Source organism: Narcine bancroftii, chromosome 1, assembly GCF_036971445.1.
Source record: "Narcine bancroftii isolate sNarBan1 chromosome 1, sNarBan1.hap1, whole genome shotgun sequence".
NCBI classification, from domain to species: domain Eukaryota; kingdom Metazoa; phylum Chordata; class Chondrichthyes; order Torpediniformes; family Narcinidae; genus Narcine; species Narcine bancroftii.
In genome coordinates, this window is record NC_091469.1 from 385,459,309 (window position 1) to 385,483,411 (window position 24,103).

At 37.9% G+C, this 24,103-nt stretch overlaps 1 protein-coding gene across 8 annotated transcripts in view; it reads left to right on the forward strand.

The window, feature by feature from the left end:
- The window catches only part of stx17 (syntaxin 17), a 159,125-nt gene that overhangs the window by 133,878 nt on the left and 1,144 nt on the right, over positions 1-24,103 (forward strand). For 5 of the 8 annotated variants that reach the window (XM_069913573.1, XM_069913568.1, XM_069913569.1 and 2 more), the window contains 2 exons: positions 4,591-4,730; positions 20,178-20,228. In XM_069913573.1, coding sequence (XP_069769674.1) covers positions 4,591-4,730; positions 20,178-20,228 — 191 coding nt within the window. The remainder of the gene's footprint in view (positions 1-4,590; positions 4,731-20,177; positions 20,229-24,103) is intronic. The other 3 variants (XM_069913574.1, XM_069913571.1, XM_069913572.1) reach the window with 2 other exon arrangements.

The window sequence follows — 24,103 nt, forward strand, 5'->3', positions numbered from 1 at the left end:
AGAATATCCAAACTAATTAGTTTCTGAAAGAAACCATATTATTCAAATATCTGAAGACATAAACTCATCCAACATAGAAAATCTGGCTATTTACCTGAAACATTTTAGCCGAGTACTTCAAGATTACAATAATCCTACCAAGTTCCAAGAAACCTTTGAGCAGAATTTGGGTAATGTGATTCACTTGAACACACTTGTCCAAATTATTATTTACATTATATAAATGTTTGTGCTAAAATATGGCAGAGATCAACATTGCCTGTGGGCTGGATAATAGCAAAATGATATAAACTGGAGAGATACACCTTGCAATTCATCTTTCTAGATGCTAGCTTTGTAGAGTTGTCAAAATTTGTAAGTGAGTACCCATGAGCAAATGTTACGCCATTGGATGTGGACCTCTCCAATCTTCTCGTAAATGTTGAAATCAAATCTGCACCCACCACATCCGCAAGCATCTCATTCCACACTGTCACCACCCTCTGAATGAAGAAGTTTCCCCCTAATTTACCCCTTCATCATTTCATCTCTCACTCATAAGCAATGTCTGCTCATTCTTGTATCACCCAACCTCAATTGAATAAGCCTGTTTTCATTTACCCTCTCCATACCCCTCATAATTTTGTCTACCTCAATCAAATATCCCCTTATTCTCTGACACTCCAGGCAATAAAGTCCCAATCTATTTAGTCTTTCACTCAAGTCATGGTAACATTCTTGTCAATTTTTCTGCAGTCTTTCAATCTTACTGATATTTTTCCTGTAGGTAGGTGACTAAAACTGCACACACTTCAAATATAGTCTCACCAATGTCTTATCCAACTTCAACTACCATAAGTCATTAGAGCAGAAATTGCCCAACTCTTGCACTCAGTTCTTTGATTTATGAAGGCCATGTGGTGAAAGCTTTCTTTACAAGAAACTTTATCAACCAATCAGCCTGTGACTCTTTGAACCCAAGAATCTTTATTGTCATAAATTTATAGGAGAAGAAAGAAATGTGACAATATGGTAAAATAAAATGGTCTCATTTCCTAAAAGGGACACTTGAAATAGAAATCGGCTGCAAATTTCCACAAAAGTCCCTAACTTTAAAATAGAATTTGTGTGACTAATAGAGTTTTGGCGGGGTGCGTGGTGAGATGACATAGAGACTAGACGTGTAATCCCTGCCATCTCTGGTTAGACTTTTAAGTACCTGTTTTTTAACCCTTTATTTTTAATTTAAAAATTTTAATTTTTAGTTTGATATTTTGGTGAGCCATTATGGCTACTAATATAAAAAAAATACTAAGTCTCAGTTACAAAAGAAAATACAGTTTCGAAGTGCAGAAGATTTGGGGCCTAAATGACCTGAAACAGCCTCAGATTCGATTGCAGCGATCCCCGAGCTTCAGCGATCACCGGTGGAAACAAAAGTTAAAGTAACAGCCACTCACCAGTCTCAAGATGGTGCTGGTTCGATTCATTTTGTGGAAGAAGTAGCGTGCTCCCGAAAAGTTGGGCATGAGCCTGGAGGCTTGCCACAAAAAATAACCTCGTTGGAAGAGATTGGAGCGCGGAGGAAGAGGTCTGTGACACTGGACACGCAGTCTATAGCGACTAGGGGTTTGAGTAGCGTTGTTAATTACAGAGGATTCTGTAATTTTATTTAAAAATGGTCTGCGGGAGGACAGCAACGACCCCCTGAGGAAGTCGGGGGGTCGTCGTTGGGTGTCCAAACTCGCAGCAAAATGACTAGAATGCTGCCTTTTGAAGTGCAACCAGAAGAGGACTTACCTTACTCTACCACTATTCAGGAAATGGAAGAAGAGCTGGAAGAAAGTGAATTACAAATTGTGGAACCGGATTCTACATTCCAAATTGCATCTCAACCTGTTTACATGATGTTTGAAGGTATTGCTTCTTATTTGGATATCATTACTGGTCAATTGAATCAGCTGGTTCAAATGAATACTGATATGAGTTCAGACTTAACTGTGGTTAAGGCAGAAGCTAAAGAAAATTGGAAAAACTTTAAAAAAATTGAAGCTTCCTTTTCTGAATGTAAACAACAGGTACAATCCAATACAAAAACAATAATAAAGGTGGAAAAATCAGTTAAAGATTTAGGAGCCCGGGAAAGAGAATTAACAAAAAAATAGACTATTTAGAAAATCAAAGCAGAAGAAATAATGTGAAAATTGTGGGTTTGCCAGAAGGTATAGAAGGTCAAGATCCTGTCAAATTATTTTAAAATTGGATTCCCCAGATGTTAGGGGAAGAGTATTTTCCTGATGGATTGGTATTGGAAAGAGTACATAGAGCTTTAAGAAGAACACATTTACCTGGTCAACCTCCAAGAGCTGTAATAGTTCACTGTTTGGATAGAGAGACAATTCTTCGACTTGGAGTTCAAAATGCAGGACAAAGGCAAGCCCCAATGATGGTTCAGAATAGTAGAGTTTTATTCTACCCTGATTTGAGTCAAGATGTTATCAGACGTCGACATGAATTTAATCCAGTTAAAGACTTTTTATGGCGTAAAGGTTACAAATTTGCTTTTCATTACCCTGCTGTGTTGAACGTGTTTTATGGAAACTATCAGTCTCAATTCTTTGAGAATGAACATGAGGCAATGGTTTTCGCTAATTCGCAACCAGATGTCAGAGGACAAAGAACAAGTCCACCATTATCTCCTTAAGGAAAATCTGATGGTCTTGGAAATGGGAAAAATGGCAGAAATGGAAAGAATCGGAATGGAAAGAGTTCATCTACTCTTGAAATGAGTTCACCATCTGGACTGGAATCTCAAGGCTGAAAATTTTTTTTGTAATATGTTAATATTTTTGATTGGCTGGCTGGGGAGGAGGGGATTGCACTAATTTTTTTGTTAGTCATCAGTCACTAGTGGGTAATCCACACCCAGTTTTTTTAGGGAGTTACTACCTTTTTGTAGTTTTTTGGGGGGCTTTTTGTTGTTTTTTTTCTTCTTATCATTAACGAAGTTTTATTTGGAGGGCCTATATATTTTAATTTGGGGGTCCTATATATAAAATATTTTTTTCTTCGTTATTATTAATTTTGTGATTATTTTTAGTATTTAGTAATTGTATTAGGTATGCCAAATTTGAAATTTGCTTCTTTTAATGTTCAGGGATTAAACAACCCGATCAAGCGTAAGAGAGTTTTGCCATATATCAAAAAGATGAAAATTGATATTGCTTTTTTACAAAAGACACATTTGAATGAAAAAGAAAGTATGAAATTGAAGAGGGACTGGGTTGGACATGTGTTTTTTTCTTCATTTAACTCTAAAGCTAAGGGAGTAGCAAATTTAATACATAAAAATTTATCTTTTGAATTACAATCAATGGAAATGAATGCAGGACGTATTCTTAAATTGAATTGTAAGATTTTTAATGAATTTTGGACTTTACTTAACATTTATGCACCGAATGTGGATGATGAAGCATTTATTTCGGATGCATTTTTGCTTCTGGGACAAGCTAATGAAAATGTTTTGGTCGGAGGAGATTTCAACTGTGTTTTGGAACCTTTATTAGATAAATTTCCAAAAAATGTTAAAAAAATCCAAAATGGCAATTCAAATTCGAGCTTTGATGAAAGATCTTAATTGAGTGGACATTTGGTGACGTCTCAACCCATCAGAGAAGGATTTCTCTTTTTATTCATTTAGACATGAATCCTTTTCTCGATTTGATTTTTTTTTAGTATCGGCACATTTACGGGGAAAATATTGCAAGCAGAATATAAAAGTCGGGTAATTTCAGATCATTCCTTGTTGAGAATTCTGAAAAAATTTGTGTAGCTTCTCGGAGATTCAATACAATGTTGTTAAAAAAAGCAGAATTTATTGAATGGTTAATTACAATTTTTTACATCAAGTGTATTTAACACCTGCAAAGTTTAAAAAAAAAATATGGTTTTCGTGAATCAGACTCTTTTTTTAGATGTGGTAATTAGGTTGGAACCTTTTTTTCATGCTGTTTGGTTATGTGTACATATACAATCTTTTTGGAAAGCAATTCAATTGTTTTTGGAACATTTGTATAAGATTAAAATACTTCTAGACCCTGCAATATTTTTGTTGGGTAAGTTGAAGCCTTTGAAAGATTTGGGATTAGATAAATTTCAGATTGCTTTTATATATTTAGCTTTATCTGTAGCAAAAAAATGTATATCAAGTACATGGAAAAATGCTAATATGATTGATATTAATAGATGGCATAATGAGATGAAAACTTGTTTGGTAATGGAAAAAATCACGTATGTTTTACATGATAATTATTCTTTTTTTTGTAATAAGTGGTCTTTATATTCAGAATATTTACATTTAAACTTACTCTGATTAGATTTTAGTAAATATATCTTAGTTTATATTTTAGTTTTCTTTTCTTTTTGGCTCTTCTAAAGAGAGCTGGCTGAGAGAAGGTGAGGGGGGTTCTTTTTTTTCTTTCTCTCTTTATTTTTTTATATAAAAATTTTTTATTGTTCACAATATGTACTTTTTTACTGTATGTAATAACCTTGTTGAACAAATAAATAAAGTTGTGGAAAAAAAACTAATAGAGTTTTGGCTCTGAGCAGCTTTTATTGCTATAGGAACATTCACAGATTCCCAAGATTCTGGCTCAACCCTGCCCCAACATTCGGTTCGGGGGGATCTGCTGCTGCCACAGATTCCGCAAGATCACGATGCAGCAGAGTCGTGGAAAAACCTTGAAGAGGCAAGTGCTTTTTTTTGTGTAATTCTTTATTTATCCCACTATGAACCATATCAACCAATATATTTACAGATGCATCTCTTTAAATAAACACAGTGACATTTTCTCTTTTTCCCCCCATCCTTCTTCCCCCTTCCCACCCCCCTCAAAAAACAGTAAATATTGAACATATAAAATACAATAAAACAATATCTTTATACAAAAAGAATACAAATAAAAAGGACGCATCATCTACTTATTCACATTAAATCTGATCGTGTTTATCTTCTTATCATTTTAGGTGGTGGTGGTCCTAGGCCTGCTCTTTCTGTTATGTTCCATATATGGTTCCCAGGTTTTTTCAAACATTTTAACTTTGTCTTTTAAATTATATGTGATGTTTTTTTTCTCCAATGGGATACACTTAAACTTGGTTATATATTCCATTAATGTTTATAGTCATTTAGTCCAACGTGGCCATCTTATATCTTTATTTTCACTTCTTTTCCTCCTCTTCACCACCTTCCCTTTTTTTCATTATTGTTTTTTAAGTTTTCCTTTTTAATCTCAATATATGACAACACACTTAAGACAATCCCCACAAGCAATAACCCTTTAACCACAAATGAACCTCCCCTCCTTGGATTGCCCTTTGACGCCAACCACAACTCTCCTTTCCATTCGGTTTGTGAACTTACTTGCAAGCGTCAACCGATTTCGCAGTGACTCTTATTCTCCCCCACCCAGACCCGCACGAGAACTCTATTTTCCCATATTTATAACAAAGTTCTCTCTCTTTTTTTCCCTTCTCTTATCCATCTTTAAATCTTTATCTATACATTATCTTTACTTTATATTTTTTCATATTTTTGTATATTTTCTTGCCAGTCATCCTTCTTGTCACTCTTCTCTTCTGTCCTGCAAATATTCAGCAAATTCTTGGGCTTTTTTTTGGGTCCGAGAACAGTCTATTCCATTCCCCAGGAATAAATACTTTGAGTACTGCTGGATGTCTTAATATGAAGTTATACCCTTTCTTCCATAAGATTGTTTTCGCCGTGTTGAATTCCTTCCTCTTTAAAAGTTCGAAGCTTATGTCTGGGTAAAAAAATATTTTTTGTCCCTTATATTCCAATGGCTTATTATCTTCTCTAATCTTCTTTCTTGCCTGGTCTGGTATGTTTTCTCTTGTCATATATCTTAGAAATTTTACCAATATGGATCTCGGTTTTTGATGTGGTGGTAGTTTCGATACTAGCGCTCTATGCCCCCTTTCAATTTCTATTTCTTCATGTGAATCTGTCATTCCCAGCACCTTCGGGATCCATCCTTTTATAAATTCCTTCATATCTGACCTTTCTTTGCCTTCTTTCAGGCCCACTATTTTTATGTTGTTTCGCCTACTGTAGTTTTCCAATACGTCAATTTTTTGTGACAATAAATCTTGTTTCTCTTTAAATTTTTTTTCGCTCTCTTCCAACTTCCCTCTTAAATCATTTATCTCCATTTCTGCAGCAGATTCTCGTTCCTCCACATTTCCTACTCTTTTCTCCATTTCAGTCATTACCAACTCTAAGGTTTGCATTCTGTCTTCAGCTCTTTTCATTTTTCTTTTGATTGAACTAAATTCTAATGATAGCCATTCTTTTAATGACCTAATTTGTTCTTCGAAAAAGGCTTTATCTGAACTTTGTCCTTCTATTTTACCACCTTCTTTCCTTTGAAATTCTTGGTCTTCTTCCTCCTCTTCTTCTGTGTCTGTATCTATGTCTGTGTCATATGACCATACGACCATTTACAGCACAGGAACAGGCCAGTTCGGCCCTACTAGTCCATGCCGAACATCTCCCACTTAGCCCCATTGACCCACATTCCGCTTTCTCTGTATCTGTATCTTCATCCTTCTCTGGTGAGCTGTTTCTATATCCTTGCTGGGCCTCCAGCTGCTGTGTCTCCTGTTGTTGGGCCTCCTGCTGCAGGCTGATCCACTGCTGGGCCTCCTGCTGCAGGTTGTCCACCTGCCGATAAGAGGCAAGTACTTCTATCTTAAATTCGTCAACAATGAGAAATTGCTGTTGTGCTGGTGGCACAGAAGTTAAATTACTAATCTCTTTATCCAGACAGACTAATAAACCAGTTCAAATGCCACCATGGTCAGTTAATTTTTTTAGATTCTAGATTATTTTACTACAGTTGGCAAAACTGGTTCAGTTTGGAGGATGAAATGCATTATCCATAATCAGTCTAGCTAATATAACAACATGGAGATTCTAAATGGACCAGTAATTTGTTCAATTATTTCCTTACTAATTTATTGAAACTGAAAAAAAGATATGACTAACCAGATCAACCACTGATCAGTAAGGCACTAAATTTGGATACATTGACCATCACCAAGAATAGCTTGGTAGTACTGCCACTGTCCAGACAGGCTGAGTTCCACAAACTGGTAGTATAACCTACATAATCCTTGTTGGGACAAAATCCTATTGTCACACCAAGGAATCATTCCAATATGTTGAAAAGCCGCAGTGTACCTGGAATGATCAGTTCAGATATGGCAGCTAAGATTGGCCATCTGTGTGGTTTTGTGTCATTAAGTAGCCATGCTAAAACTGGACATCAAGGATTGGAGCCACATATTATACAAAGGAAGATTATTTTGATTGGAAGTAAATTGTCCCAGCCTCAGGATAGCTACTTCATCAAGGAAAGAAATGGGGACTTTGCTGATGGTGTTCCAATCCATTCACATACCTTCAGCATTAAAGACCATAAGACCTAAGAACAGAAATGGAATATTCAACACATCAAGTCTGCCCCAACATTTAATCACAAGCTGATCCATTTTCCCCAGCCTTCCCCTAACCTTTGATGCCCTGGCTAATCAAAAACCTATCAACCTCTGCCTTAAGTACACCCATTGACCGACTGTGGCAACAAATCCCACAGTTTTACCACCCTCTGGCTGAAGAAATTCCCTATGCATAGGATGCCATAGGTGCTCTATGGGATTACTTAAGGTGATATGTGAATGGGAAAAAAAAATGATTGAGAACCACTGATTTACTCTGTCCACACCTTTCAACATTCAAAATGTTTCTCATAAATTCCAGTGAATACAGGTCAAGAGCTGTTACATGCACTTCATATAACTCTTTCATTCCCAGAATCATCCTAGTGAACCTCCTTTGAACCCTCTCCAATGTCAGCACATCTTTTTTTTAAATAAGAAGACCGAAACTACTTACAGGACTTGAAGTGAGGTCTCATCAGTGCCTTTTAAAGCCTCAACATCACATCCTTGCTCTTATATTCTATTCTTGATATGAATGCCAGGACTGCATTTGCCTTCTTCACCACTGTCTCAACATGCAAGTTTTGCCTTCAGGCTATCCTGCACGAGGACTCCATGTTTCTTTTTTTTTTAAACTTTATTTATTCGTTCAAAAAATAAATAATATATGACATATACAGCAATTAAACATGAACATATTTTTTATATATTAAAAGAAAGAAAAGAAAAGACCCCCCCTTCAGCCAACTCTCCTAAAGGAGAGCCATAAAAAAAGAAAAAAAAGAAAGAATATAAAAAAAGTTAAATATACATATTAAAATCTAATCAATATAAATTGAAATGTAAATATTCCGAGTATAACAACCACTTATTAATAAAAAAATTATAATTATCATGCGAAACATATGTAATAGGACTTCATGTTCCTGAGTAATTTTAGTTTTCTCCCATTTAAAAAAAAATAGTCTGCTCATTTTTTTTTACTAAAGTGCACGATTATACTCTTTCTGACATTATTTTTCATTTGCCAATTCTCTGCCCATTCTGCTAATCTGTCTAAGTCCTTCTGCAGCCTCTGTGTTTCTTTTACAACACCATCTCCTTCACCTTCCTTCGTATCATCGGCAAACTTGGCTACAAAGCCATTAATTCCATAGTCCAAATCATTAACATAAAAAGAAGACATTCCAACCCCGACCCCTGTGGAACACCATTAGCAACTAGCAGCCAATCAGAATATGATCCTTGTATTCTAACTCTCTGCTTCCTGCCAATCAGCCAATTCTCTACCCACGCTAGTATGTTTCCTGTTATATGGGCTCTTATATCTTGTTTAGTAGTCTCATGTGCGACACCTTGTCAAATACCGTCTAAAAATTCAAATACACAACATCCATTCCCTTATCCAGCCTACTTGTTACTTCCTCAAAGAATTCAAATAGGTTTGTCAAGCAAGATTTTCCTATCCTGTCATGTGCCTCCAAGTACTCCATAACCTCATCCTTAACAATCGACTCCAACATCTTCCCAACCAATGACTTCAGACTAACCAACCTATAATTTTCTTTCTGATGCCTCACTCCCTTCTTGAATGGTGGGGTCACATTTGCAATTTTCTAGTTCTCTGGCACTATGCCAGAATCTGTTAGTTCCTGAAAGATCATTACCAATGTATCCACTATCTCTACCGCTACCTTTCAGGACCTGTGGGTGCAATCTGGTCCATGAGACTTATCCACCCTTAAACTATTGTGATCACCATCTCCCTTGAAATAGTAGCTGCACTCACTTCCCTTTCTTGATACCCTTCGACATCTGGGACATGGTCAATGTCTTCCAAAGCGAATATTGATGCAAAATACTCAGTTAGTTCCTCTGCACCTCCTTGACTCCCATTATTATTACTCCTGTGTCATTTTCTAGTGGTCCAAGTTTTACTCTCACTTCTCTTTTATTATTTTTTATACTGTACTTAAGGAGGCTTTTTGTATCCTCTTTGATATTATTTGCTCCCTTATAAAGCAGTCCATGTCTAAATGGAGCAAGACCTGGACAATGTTAGGCAATGGCTGATAAGTGGCAATATGTGCACCATCACACAGGTAGTCATCAGTTAATTTGATTCACTCCATGTAATAAGTAAAAGCACGGGAAAGAATAAAGAAAATATAGCCAGACACTCTGCACATGATATTGAGGATGTGTGCTCCAGCCAACATATTACAGAACAGATCAATTTAGCTATGTAGGGAGTTGTCCAGCTTTATCTGGCCCATAAAAAGCAGGATAAATCCAGTGTGTCTAATCAGTTTACTCTCTGTCATCAGGAAAGAAATGGAAGGTATTGTTAACAGTGCCATCAAGTGGTTCTTATTCACTAAAAATCCCTTGTATGAGCTTTGCCAGGGCAACTCAGTTTCTGATCTCTTAGTTTAAGAGCTGAGGTTGAGGTTGGTGTGACTGCTATTGACATCACTGAGCCTAATAATACTTTGCATCAAGGAGAACCCATTCTAATGACTGAAGACATTAACCTTGCAACAAGGAATGTGTTTGTAGTTGTTGGAGGTCAATAATCCCAACACCACAACACCACTCCATGAATTCCTCAGGGCATTTTCCTACACCCATTTATCTTCAGCCACTTTATCATTGACCCTCCTTCCAATATCTCAGAATAATACAGCACAGAAATGACCACCAGTTGTCTACCTGAGATGGACCTGCGAGGACTTTAAGACTGGATTCTTACATACCTTCTATTTAAGTATGTGACTAAATGCTTCTTAAATGCAGAAATTGTATCTGAATCCACCACCTCCTCTTGCAGCATGTTCCAAGTATCAACCACTTTCTGTATAAAATAAAACCCTTCAAATCATCTTATTCTATTCTCTTGCTTTAAAACTATGTCCTTTTGATATTTTAATACTTTTACCAGGTGAAAAAGATTCTATCTATCTACACTATATATGCCTCTCATAATGTATTAATGATTCACCCATCAGCATCATCCAATAGGGAAAGCAGCTATCTAATTTCTCACCGTAACTAACAATCCTCCAATCCCAACAATCTTGGTGAATTTCCTTAGTAATCATATCCTTCCCATAGTAGAGAGCACCTAAACAGACCCTTCAGCTCAAAATGCCCATGTCGACCAAGGTACCATTGAAGTTAATCAAATTTACCTGCACTTGGACCTTCAAAACCTTCCCAATCCATGTACTTTTCCAAATGTTTTTAAATTTTGTAATTGTACCTTTATCCTCTACCTCCTTGGACATAGTGAATACTGAATCACAGTGCTGAGTGGTACTGCAGTCATATTGTAAAGTCAGTTTGTTTTAACAGTTTCTACAGTTGTAGAATAGTGTTGTTGGTTTTAATTGCACGTGTTTTATTGTAATATATTTAGCACCCTTTTTTTAACTTTCAGTCGATGCTGTTGTATTTCATTGGCTGGTTTTACTAGTACAATGACAATAAGGTGAATCATCGTTATCTTGCTTCACATACTCACGACCCCCTGTCTGATTATCTTGTCTTCAGATCTCCTTTATTTCCCTGTAACCTTAAAACCTATTTCCTCTAGTTTTAGACTTCCCTAAATTGAAAAAAAACCTGACCGTCTACCTTACCTATGCGCCTCATAATTTTATAAACCTTCATAAGTTCACCCCTCAACCTCCTTCAGTCAAAGGGAAATCAAACCCTCCAGAATAGACAACATTGCTGTGAATCTTTCCCACACTCTATAGTCTGGCAACCAAAACTGCATCCAAGATTCCAAGTGTGGTTTAACCAAATGGCAAATGTGCCATATGCTTTTTTCACCACCCTGTCTACCACTTATAGGGCACGTACCTTGAGGTTTCTCTGTTAAACACCACTATCCACGGCCCAGCCATTGTTTGACTTCCCCTGGTTTGAATGACCAAAATCCATCTCCTTGAACTTATCTATCCTTATGTCACTAGACTTGCAAGATTCAACTCTGTACATTTATGTTAGATCTGATGATTTGTACTGGATGACATCTTTCTCTGAAAATTTTTTCTTCCTTTTTATACCTATAAAGTTTTTTTTTTCATTTTGTACATTGCTTCTTAGAGGGGGGTTTGGGTGGGAGTGAGGGGCTTCTTGGGGTGGGGTGAAAACCATCATGGATGTAATCAATTTGTTTTTTGATATCTATATTATTATAACAATTATAGCTACTGCATGTATGGAATTTTAAATAAAATATTTTTAAAAACCCTTGAACTTCTCTGAGTTAAATTCCATTTCCATTTATTGGTCCCCTTCCCCAGTTGATTACGATTCTGCCATAATCTTGGGTAATCTTTGTTACTGTCCACTATACCACCATGTATGATGTCATCTGCAAATGCACAAACCCGGAATAGGAGGACCATTCGGAGCAGCCGTTTTGGCGCGAGTAATTTGCCGCGGCCAGTTGGGCGCAGCCCATTTCAGCGCAGACCTATTTCAGCGCAAAACTTATAAATAAGTAGTGTCAAGTAGTTATTCCACACATTAAAATGCCATCAACAATTTTGACAAAACGTGGAAAGGAAAAGTGCTCATACGAAGGCTACATATACGTTTTTGATAAATATGCTGCTGATAAGATAAAGTTTTGGAGATGTGAGAGGAAGGACATTTGCAAAGCTCGAATTCACGTTAGAAATGGTGAACAAGTGAAACAAATTAATGAACATTCGCATGCTGCTTCGGCATTGAAGGTGGAAAGAGATACCGTCATTTCAAAGATAAAAGTACGAGCTGCTGAAACTGTTGAGCGAACTGCACAAGTGATTGACGAGTGCCTAGAAAATTTGTCTGATTGCCAAGGAGCGCAACAGAGCGCAGTAGAAAATGGTCCATAGGACAAAGAAAGAAATTTCTGCTTACCCAGTAAAATCCAAGAAATTTAGAAGAACTTGTAATTCCAGATAGCTTTAAAACATATTCTGTTGATGAATATAATGAAGAACAAATTTTACTAGCTGACAGCGGTAGCACCACCTGCAGAATTCTTATATTTGGAAGAAAAGGGAATGCTAAGTTTCTGAGACAACCAAAAAAGTTAAATGTTGATGGAACATTCAAAGTTTCCACACTCTATTTTCACAAGTTTATGTTATTTCAGAGGAAATACATAAAGGTGTGTTCCCACTGTTGATTGCTTTACTTCCAAACAAGTTACGAACAACATATGATAAATTGCCGCCCTGACATTATCAACTGTGACTTTGAACTTGCAAATTTCAAAAGTTTACAGCAGCCTTTTCCTGTGGAAATTAGGGGATGTTTTTTTTCACCTGGCTCAAAATATGAGAAAACATCTTGTCAGTTTGGGACACTTGAGTAGGTATAACATTGACTCGGAGTTTTCTTTGAGAGCTAAAATGATAATTGGTCTTGCATTTATTCCAATTGAAAACATTGACGAAACTATTGAACATTTGGCTGATGTGCTTCCAGATGAACTGGAACCGCTGCTGGACTGGTTTGAGGATAACTATGTAGGTTGAAGATTACGCAGAGGAAATGGTAGGTGTCCACCCTTTTTTCCAGTTGGAATGTAGAATTTATATGAAAGAACTTTAAACAATGAAGACAGAACAAACAATCATGCAGAAGCTGCTCACAGGAGATTACAATGTGAACTTGGAGTGGAACATCCAGTTATTTGGAAATTTGTTGACAGTTTACGAAAAGTTCAGAGAGGAAGGGACATTTACTACGAGCATCTTGTAGCAGGGCACGATATTCTGTTGAAATTAAAAGAAATTCAGGGAAGCAGACACTCGAATATAAACACTCGTAAGAAGATTTAGTGGGAGAAATTATGTTGAGTATTTAAGAGGGAAAGCCCATAATTTTGAATAAAGGTTATATTTTAGATTTTTCATAATTAACATCACTATCTAACATTTTTACTACAGAGAATAAACATTTTTTTAGTTCCATGTAAATTCCCATCTTGCTTTCATTAATGCTTTTAACTGAGCCTGAATATGCGGCAAAATAGTTCTGCGCCTAAATGGGTCTGCGGCAAATTGGGCTGTGCCAATTAGGCAGCGCCAAATCGCTCGCGCCAGAACGGCTGCGCTGAAAGGTCCTAAATCTGCACAAACCACATCAGCTACGTTCTCATCCAGACCTTTAATATAAATGACGAACAACAAAAAATGCCACACTGATCCCTGCAGCATGCCACTGGTTACAGTCTCCAATCTGAAAAACAGCTTCCACCCTATATCCTAAAGCTCCTACACTTGCCCATTTTTAATCCATTCGGCCAGATCACTCTGGATCCCAAATGTTTCTACCTCTGAACCAGACCAACATGAAGGAACTCGTCAGAGGTCTTACTAAAGTCCACGTAGACAATATCTATCACCCTGTTTTCATCAATTCTCCTGGACACCTTCAAAAAAAACTCAAATCAAATTCACAAGACACAATTTCCCATTCATAAATACAGCTATCAGAGCTGAACACAATACTCCAAGTGCAGTCTTGTGTTTGGTGAAGTTAAAAACCTCAACAGTACAGGTATGTGCCACTTAACGTTTGGGAAATGTCCGACCGCATATACATTTGTCGCCCATGGTCCCATAAGGTCAGTAATCCCGATTGGAGAACTGGGCGTAGCGGAAGTGACTGGAAGTTCACAACAACTTTCCCCACGCAACACGTATATCTCATGTAATTGGTATACAAAGGCTTATGTTTTGTAGGTACTGTACTTTCTATCTATCATGGCTCCCAAACACAGCAAAACCAGTCCCTGTGATAGCAGCAGCAAGAGGCAAAGGAGAAGTATCGATTTAGAAATAAAACAAAAGGTTATTAAACAACACGAAGGTGGAAAATCAATGGATTATATTGCCTGTTGCACTCGATACTCACAATGACCCTCAAAAACAAAGAAAAAAATCTCCAAGCTGTTAAAGCATTGGATCCATTGAAAAGTACAAGGCTAATGAAAATGCAAGAGGTACCCATAATCAGGTATGGAGAAGTTGCTAATGTGGATTGAGGAGCAAAGACAGAAGCGAGTGTCCTCTCAGCACATTGACAATCACTGCTAAAGCATGAAGCTTGAAAGAAAATGCAGGACCAGATTAGGATATCAAGTTTAGTGCTAGCTCTGGGTGGTTCATGCGTTTCAAACAACGTTTTTTGCTGCATCATGTGAAAGTGAGTGATGAGTCTGCGAGTGCTGAAGCGAAGGCAGCAGAAGAATTTGTTGAAACCTTAGATAAACTTATTGTAGTGGGAGGTCATTTGCTCCAACAAATTTTTAATATGGATGAAACCTCCTTATTTTGGAAGCGAATGCCTAAAAGGATCTTCATCCATAAGGAGGCCAAGTTAGGAGGTGATGTTGCTGGCTACAAGTTAAAGCTATTTCTTATTTTGTATAGTGAAAACCCTAGGGCTCTCAAGAACATTAACAAATACACAGTATCAGTTTATTACAGGTGCAATAAAAAGTCCTGGATGGCACAAATGCTGTTTCAGAATGCCCATCTCGATTGCTAAGCCAGTGAAATGGAGAAGTACTGCTTGGAAGAAGGCATACCTTTCAAGATTTTTCTAATTGTAGACAATGCTCCAGGTCATTCCTCCTTTCATTGGTGACCTCCACACCAACAGGTGGGCTTGACTAAAGGGGACGATGAAATAACCTATAGGAATGAGGTTCAGGATCTGGCTGTGTGGTGTGCCGATAACAATTTGACGCTCAGCACTCAGTTCAAGGAGATCATCGTGGACTTCAGACGTGCCAGAAGCCACACTCATGTCTCGATTTACATCAGTGGAGGGGTGGTGGGAGTGTTTTCTGAGCTTTAAATTCCTTGGCATCCATATCTCTGAAGATCTCACTTGGTCCTTGAATTCTTCACTTTTGGTTAAAAGGCATAACAATGTCTCTGTATTTTTGAGGAGCATGAAGAAGATCCACCTCTGTCCCAGGATATTGTTGGATTTCTATAGATTGTAGCGATTACTCCGGTCGAGCTACTAAATGAATACACATACACAGGGTTAGCCTGCAAAGACTGTTTACTTGAATTTGCTTCCTCCTTTTATACCCCTCCCGGTCCGGGCCCCATGCAACAGATTAGTGTCTGCCACTAATCTGCAAGACTCGTGTGTTTAAAGTGAACACAATGGAAACCCTGAGCCTTTTAGAAAGAGCCAAGTTCAGTTTGTCGTGACTTGGCTCACAGCAGTGCATGCCTGCAGTTCCTCGCCTAGGTGAGCGAGCAGTGACCGGGCCCGCAGCTCTACACGTCTGCTCGGCGAGCCGCCCTGGCAACAGTTCGAAACACTGTGCTACGTGGCCGCTCGGCCTGCTACAAGATGCACAATTGAATTTCTCTAGATGCACAATTGAGAGCATGCTAACATATGGTATTTTGGTGTGGTATGGGAATTTTATTGCACAGAATCGCAAGGCACTCCAGCTGGTAGTGAAACTGCCCAATGGATTATTGGAAGACATTGAAAACATCTATAGGGAACGATGTAACAGACCAAATCATGGACTATTCACTCTTCTCCCATCAAGTAGATGCTGCAGGAGCCTTCAATTGTGCACCAGGAGGCTCAAGAAGAGCTTTTTCTGAATGAAGCTGTGACTATGTTGAACACTAAATCACGACACTGAGTGGGACTGGACTCAGATGTAAAATCAGTCCTTTTTAACAGTTCCTTGTAGAATAGTGTTGTTGGTTTTAATTGCACGTTTTACTGTAATTTTTTTTCAATCTTTATTAAGTTTCTGATGAATAACCATAAGAATGATACAAAGAGATGGGGAAAGAATGGTTAGCATTACTTTTTAACCTCCGGTCGATGCTGATTGTATTTCATTGGCTGGTTTACTGGTACATTGACAATAAGGTGAATCGTCATCAAAGTCGTGTTCTTCTCACAAAACACCACCTCTTTAATCCACCCAGTGGTCCGAGGGGTTAATGCAGCATTCAAGGCTGTTGCTCCCACTGATGACACCAGCAAGACACTGATACATTTCTGGAAGGAGTACATTTTCCACTGCATAAAGAACCTGGGATGATGTGATGAAAAATTGAGTGAATGGCATATAGAACAAAATACTGAAATGGTATGTGCATGAGTTTAAGGGATTTGAAAAAAAAAAAGATGGAGATTGCAAGGATTAATAGACTTTTGTCGACATGATAAGCAACGACCTCAACCTAGATTGAAGAACTCCTAGAGGCAGTTCCTCAGGCACAAACAAATGAAGAGTTGCTAGAGCAAGAGGGAATAGCTGGAGAAGAAGAACAGGTGCAGAAGAGGTTCACTGTTAAAAGGTTTAGCCAAATTCTTTGCAGACCATAACAGCTTGCTGAAGAGATGGACCCAAACACTGAAAGCTTTTCACTGATAGAGAGGAATGCTCTTGCAGTGTTTGCTGCATGTGAGAAATTCATGAAGAAAAAGCAAACTAGACAAACAACACTGGATTTATTCCTGAAGAAGCCAACATCTCTCCAAGAACAGCCTTGGCCTTCAGGCGTTACAGAGTGTCAGTTCATCAAAGGAGGTTATTGGACCTGAAACTCTTCCAGTGGAACACCATGAGGAAGTTGAGAACAATGATGTGGATGATTCTGATTCTCTCTGTTAAATTGTGTGTGATTATAGGTTAAGAAAGTGTTTACATAAAAATTTAAAAAGTGGGGAAAAAAATTAGTTTAATTTAGCTTTGCTAAGTATATACAGTACAGTAATATGGTGTTTGCACGTCCACATCGCAGAATGCCCAGTTCCACAGAATGTATCGTGGACATTAAGCGGCGCATACCTGTACTTGACAATCATGGCTCAGAGGGAAGGGAAGGAAGAACATTTTAATGTTCATCGATAAGGAGAATAGACAGGAGATTCTGTGGGGGGGGGAGGGAGGGGGTCAAGACAATCGGGGTCATATGTTGTTTCCCAGGTGCTAGGGTGAGAGATTGCACTGATCAAGTCCAAAGAATTCTTGAGAGGGAGGGTGAGCAGCCAGATGTTATGGTACACATTGGCACCAATGACATAGATGGAAAAAGTGATGAGGGAGGAAAGGTGGTAATCTCTGGATTGTTCCTGTGCTAAGCACTAGTGAGGGCAAGAATATGGCAAAGGTTCTAGTTAGTGGATCATTGAGGTCTCTTCTGGGGAAGGTATGACTTGCACAGAAAGGACAGGTTGCACCAAACTGGAGAAGGACCAATATCACTGCGGGCAAGTTTGATAGAGCTGATTGAAGGGTTTAAACTAGCTAGGCAGGAGAATGGGAACCAGAGTGTTCAGCAGTGGTAGATGTAATGTATAGTGGGACTGTGAAGAAGGACAGACAGTACATGGAACATAAATGCAGTAAGTTGGATTGGTTGAAATTTGTGCAAGGAGTATGAGGAATAGAGCAGATGAACTCAAGAATGTGGGTTAAGACATAGAACTATGATATTGTGGCCATGACAGAACTGTGGCAGTCTTGAGGGCAGGAATGGCTGCTGAATGTGGTAGGATTTAGAAGTTTCAAAAATGGCAGGGAGGGAGTGGCATTGCTGATCAGGGATACTATCACAGTTTGAGAAAAGGGGGAAATCGTGGAGGGATAGTCTGTTGAATCAGTGTGGGTAGGTCAGGATCAGGAAGGGGCAATAACCCTACTGGGTGTATATTATTAGACCCCTCCCCTAAGTAATAACAGAGACATCGAAGAGCAGATTCTTGAAAAGTGTAAAAACGATAAGGTTGTACTGAAGGGTGATTTAACTTTTCTAATAATGAGTGACACCAATTGAGTGAAGGGTTTGGATGGAGTGAAATTTGTTAGATGTGTTCAGGAAGGTTTCTTGCCACAATAAATAGATGGACCTTACTTGGCCTAGTTTTGGGAAATGAACCAGGTCTGGTGTCAGATCTCTCAGCAGGTGAACATTTCAGAGAAAGTGATCACAACTCTCTCCTCTATCATAATGCTAGAGAAGGACAGGAATAGACAGTTTGGGACAATATTTAATTGGGATAGGGGAAAATTTGATGCTATTAGACAGGAACTTGGGAGGATAAATTGGGAGCAAATGTACTTGGGGGGAAAATATATGGCAGATGTGTGGCAAATGTTCAAAGTCTATTTGGATAGAGATCTGCACAAGTACAGTATTCTCCATTGAGGCAGGGAAAGAATGACAAAATGTGCAAGGGCAGTAGTAAATATAGTTAAGAGCTTACGAAGTTTAAGATAGGGACTGAGAGTTTTAGAGCTTTACAAAATTGTCAGGAAAGAGCTTAAGAAAGGACAGAAAAACTTGAAGGGGTCATGAGAAGGCCTTAGCGAGCAGGATGAAGGAAAACCCCAAAACATTCTACCAGTACGTGAAGAACAAGAAGATTGAGTTGTTGTGTGAGGATAGAATCCTTCAGGGGTGTAAGTGGAAACGTGCGCATGGAGTCAGAGGAGGTACAATACAATGAATACTTTGCTTCAGTATTCATCAGAGAAAAGGACCTTGGCAATTGTGAGGATGACTTAAAATGGACTGAAACACTTGAGCATATTGATATTATGAAAGTGAGGGAGGAGATTGCTAAACTACTGCTGATTATCTTTGCTTCATCACTAGTGACAGAAGTTCCAGAGGATAGGACACTGAAAGCTGCTGCACAGGTTAATAGTGTTGTTAAGAAGACATATGGTGTGTTGCTTTGATTAACCGTGCAATCGAGTTCTGGAGCCTTGAGATAATGCAGTTATACAAGATCTTCGTTAGACCCTATTTGGAAAGTTGTGTTCACTTCTGGTCACCTCACTACACGAAGAATGTAGATGCTAATAGAGAGGGTGCAGAGATTTACAAGGATGCTGTCTGGATTGGAGAACACGCCTTAGGAGGATAGATTGAGTGAACTTGGTCTTTTCTCCTTGGAGTGATGGAGGAGGAGGGATAATCTGATCAAGTTATATAAGATGACTAGAGGCATCGATTGGATGGCCAGAGGACAATATCAGGGGATATACTTTTAAGATACTTGGGAGTAAGTGCAGGGTGAATGGAAGAGATAAGTTTTTCTACACAGTGAGTAGAGCGTGCATGGAATTCACTGCTGGCAAAAGTGGTGGAGGCCGATAAAATAGAATCTTTTAAGAGATTATTAGATAGATACACAGAACTGAGAAAAATGAAGGATTATGCATAAGGGAAATTCTAGGCAGTTGATTGAGTAGGTTGTTAAATCAGCTTCACACCGTGGGCTGAAGGCCCTGAACTATAGATTTGTATGTTCTAATTGTTGGCGAGTATCACCAAGAGAACTGCAGTTGTTCAAGCAAGTGGCTTACCACCACCACCACCTTCAGGGCAAATAGGGATGGATATAAATGTTGGCCCTCTCATGATCCTAGCATCCACATTAAACAAAAATAAAACTCCACTAATTACTTTTTTTGTATCACAAATGCAGAATTTTGCTTGTCTGGAGAGTACACAACATCATGTACTCTTAATATTTTTGAAGTGTTCTGATTAAAAAATGTTTAATTTTCATTGTTCTTAAAAATTATACAGGATATTAGAGATTTTGAAATTCTCATTCAATTGAATAATAGTAATGATAATTTAATTATTTTGCAGAATTTAATTGATCTTAATAACTTGGTCACTGAATTTTCCCAGCTACTTCATGTGAGTATTGATCTTGCAATTATTTGGTATTTACAACTTTAAATATGCAACTCATGCCATGTAAATTGTGATCATTTGAAGCAGGCGCTTCATTGGAAGTCCCTAAAATGAACTCTTCATAATTTTATTGACATTTTTTTGAAAAATGAGACCCAAGAAAAAATTCATTTCCAGAATATGCTTTTGTAGAAGAATGTTTGGGAAAAAGGCAGCGGCTCATAATTGCAGAACAAAGCAGGGTTAAATGTAAAATGTTTTAATTAGGAAAGGGCAGTGACACTATGCACTAAACCATTTGCTCTGATTTTCACTTATTATGGCCGTGTTAAAGTACCTAGTAGCAATGGTGAGGAGTCAGTAATTATTGATAAGTATCATTTTTTTCCAGGATGGTAATACTAAGATGTATAATATTAGAAGAATATATTAAAAACTGTTTATCATGAAGTCAATTCAAAAAACATACTTTTCAAATGTTCGTCACTAGTGTACACATAGTGCCATTCAATTGAATTGTTTACTGCTATTAATATAGAGAAAAGCTTTATTCTACTTGCTCTCCAGCCAATTCATTCCATACTCAGGTTAAAAAAAAGTGCAATAATAATATCGTATAATGCAGCAGTAAGTCTAAAGGTCCAATGTATAGTGTTACCCGGACAAAGTACAGTAGATAGAGAAAAGTATTGTTCAATGGGATGCTCATCGGTAAAAGATTTCACCCCTGCATAATTTAAGTGTCTGATAACAGCAGAAAAGAAACTGACTTTGGATTTGCGGTTTTGTATTTTCAAGCTTATGCATCTTAGATCTAGGAGTGTGTGGGTGAGGTAGAATGGGTTCTTTAATATATTGTTAGCTTTCCTGAGGCAGTACAAGTATAGATGGAATCAATGGAAGGAGATTGGTTTGCATGATGGCCTGAGGTGAGTCTCCATCATAATGGCCTTTATATTTGTAGAAAAGTTAGATAACATCAAGTTATTTTTGTAAATGAAAGATTAAATCAGTGTTATGCAACCAATAACATTGAATTAATTAGCATTTTAGTGGATAGAGAGCCTCATGGTTTAATTCAAGAGATTAGAAAATCCCTTTTGCTTGCCACAATATTGTAGTCAAGGGCAGATTGTTTCATGAAAACTTGTTTTGAGTTATTACTTGGTTTCCCAAAATCTTACATCAAAAGTAAATAGCTCAATACTCATTCTTGCTTCTAAATCTTTCAGTGTGTTTCCAATTTCCTACAATGAAGCCCTCCTCAGTGTCCCCAAATTTCTTTTAGTTTCAGTTGGCCATTGAGGGCTTCTTTAAGCAGTTTCCTAAAAATGGCCCACCTCCATTTGTTCTTAATATCATCTGTTTGCTAATGCCCCAAGATTGAAAAATGCCGAAAAAAAATTCTGAAACCCCAGCTCTTAGTGATTTTTTTTAATGCATAAATGACAGAATTGCAGGGGTGGATCAGTGTCAATGCAGATATGGATAGTGGAGAAGTTCATCTTTGTTTACAGTAGGATATAGACAGTATGCAGAGAAGAGTTCAGTCTCTTGAAGCTATGCACTGGAAGGCCAAATTTGAAGGAGGAATACATAGTTAATTTCAGATTCTTTGCAGTGTGCAAGAATAATGGGTTCCAAGTTCATAGATTCCTCAAATTGATAGGCTGGTTAAGGAGGCATGTGGTGTGCTGGCCTTCATTAGTCAGGGGATTGAATTCAAGAGCTGTTAGGTAATGTTGCAGCTCTTCAAAACTTTGGTTAGACCACAGTCAGAGTAATGTGTTAGTTCTGGTTGCCTCATTAGAGAAAAGATGTTGAAGCTTTAGAGCAGTGATTTTCAAACTTTTACTTTCCACTCACATACCACTTCAGGTAATCCCTATACTATAGGTGCTCTGTGAGTGAAAAGAAAAAGTTTGAAACTACCATTTTAATGATATCTAATTGACTCTTTATGTGCATGTTTTCCTAACTCCAAAGGAAATGGGCCAAGCAAAATATTTCAGTAACAATTTGATCTTGAACAGTGGTTCGCAACCACCCCCCCCCCCCCCCCCACATAAACCTTTAAGTAATCCCTTAATAATCACAGAGCACCTATAGCATAGGATTACTTAAGATGGTATGTGATGGAAAGAAAAAGTTTGAAAATCACTAGAGGGTGCAAAGATGTTGCCTGGATTGGAAAACATGTCCTAATAAAGGTTGATTGAAAGATTACTTTTCTGTTTGGATCAATAGAGAATGAGAGGTGACTTGGAGGTGTACAAGATTATGAGAGGTACTTTTCCCTCGGGCAGCAATACCAGAGGACAGCAGTTTAAGATGTGTGGAGATGAAGGCTGGTAAAATGCAGACATTCAGAAGAATGAGATAGACATATGGATGCAAGAAAAATGGAGGGGTTGGGAAAGGTTAGATTGATGTAGTTTATATCGGTCAGCACATCTTGGCCCAAACTGTGCTATTCTGATTTACTGCAATACCTCTTGAAAATTTACAATAAACTTGACTTAGTTTAATGGTGAACAGCTGCCAATGTGGTAGCATCCAAGTAAACATGGTTGATCAGAGGCAATTGATTCTTTCAGGTAATTGTTGGGTTAGGTAATGTTCACCTAACAAGCATAAATACATTAGACGAGAAATCTTGTGAAAACTTCCCCCTTTGTCAGTTTTCGAGATCAACTGAAGAAACATTTATGCAGTGTTTCAAGATGCATTTCATGTTTTAAAAAATATCCTGTTGCACCTTCCTTTTAGTAACTTTTTAAATTTAGACATACAGCACAGTAATGGGCCCTTTCATCCCACGAGCCCATACCATCCAATTTGCATCCATAGGCTTACAACCCCTGGATTGAAGGGCAGGAGGAAACTAGAGCCCCCAGGGAAAAACCACAAACACGGAGAATGTATAAACTCTTTACAGATAGCAGAGGATTCGAACTTCGTTGACGCTATGACAGCATTATGCTAACCGTTACACCAACCATATAACCTTGTGCTTAAATAATTTACGGACGTACTCATGCTAGTCATGAAGGATCTGCAACTAAGATATTTCATAACTTCTGCAATTACTATACAATTACTGAATTTCATCAATTAGAAATTCAATGCAGTAGCAAACTACAAAAAAAATCAAGATGGATTGATCTTGGCGAATACTGAATTACTTAAAAATGCAACCTGTCAAAATGAAAAGTTAACCAAATATGTTTAATCAAAATATTTATACGGTTACGAAAAATTGGTCCAAAGCTTGTATTTTAATTAAAGAACTGCCCAATATGAAAGAGTTGTGAGCAGCATTGGAGGTAGATTGTTGACTGGCTTCTTGAAACTAGCAACTGAAGTCAAAGAGCAAAGAATTACAGATACCAGTTTCAATACATTCCTAAATTGAGTTAGTATGCAGCCAGAGAGAAGAGTATCTATTATTTGTAATAAAATAATTCCTTTTTGTAATGAAGATCAAGAATTTAGCTTCGTCACAACAATCTACAAGCTGCCTGCAGTGGCTTTAATTGCTGCTACCCTCCTTCCCTTCCCTACTCAACTCAACATATAACTATGGTAGAGTACAGCAGGAAGTTTGAATGGCCATTTGCAACCATTTATAATGCCAAATCTATGCTTTACCAGAAATGCATTTTGATCTAATTTGACAATTTAAATATTGAAATTTACTTCTCAAGTGGTTGACAGCTTTTACCACCCCTTCAGAGCCCTTCAACTTCAAGTGCAGCAGGGAGCCTGGACTTCAACTTCCTTGCCTCTGTGAAGGCACAGCTGATATCAGAAACTCTTTTGTGGAATGAGAGTACAACTAATTGATGTAACAATACAAATGATGAATTGTAATAGCC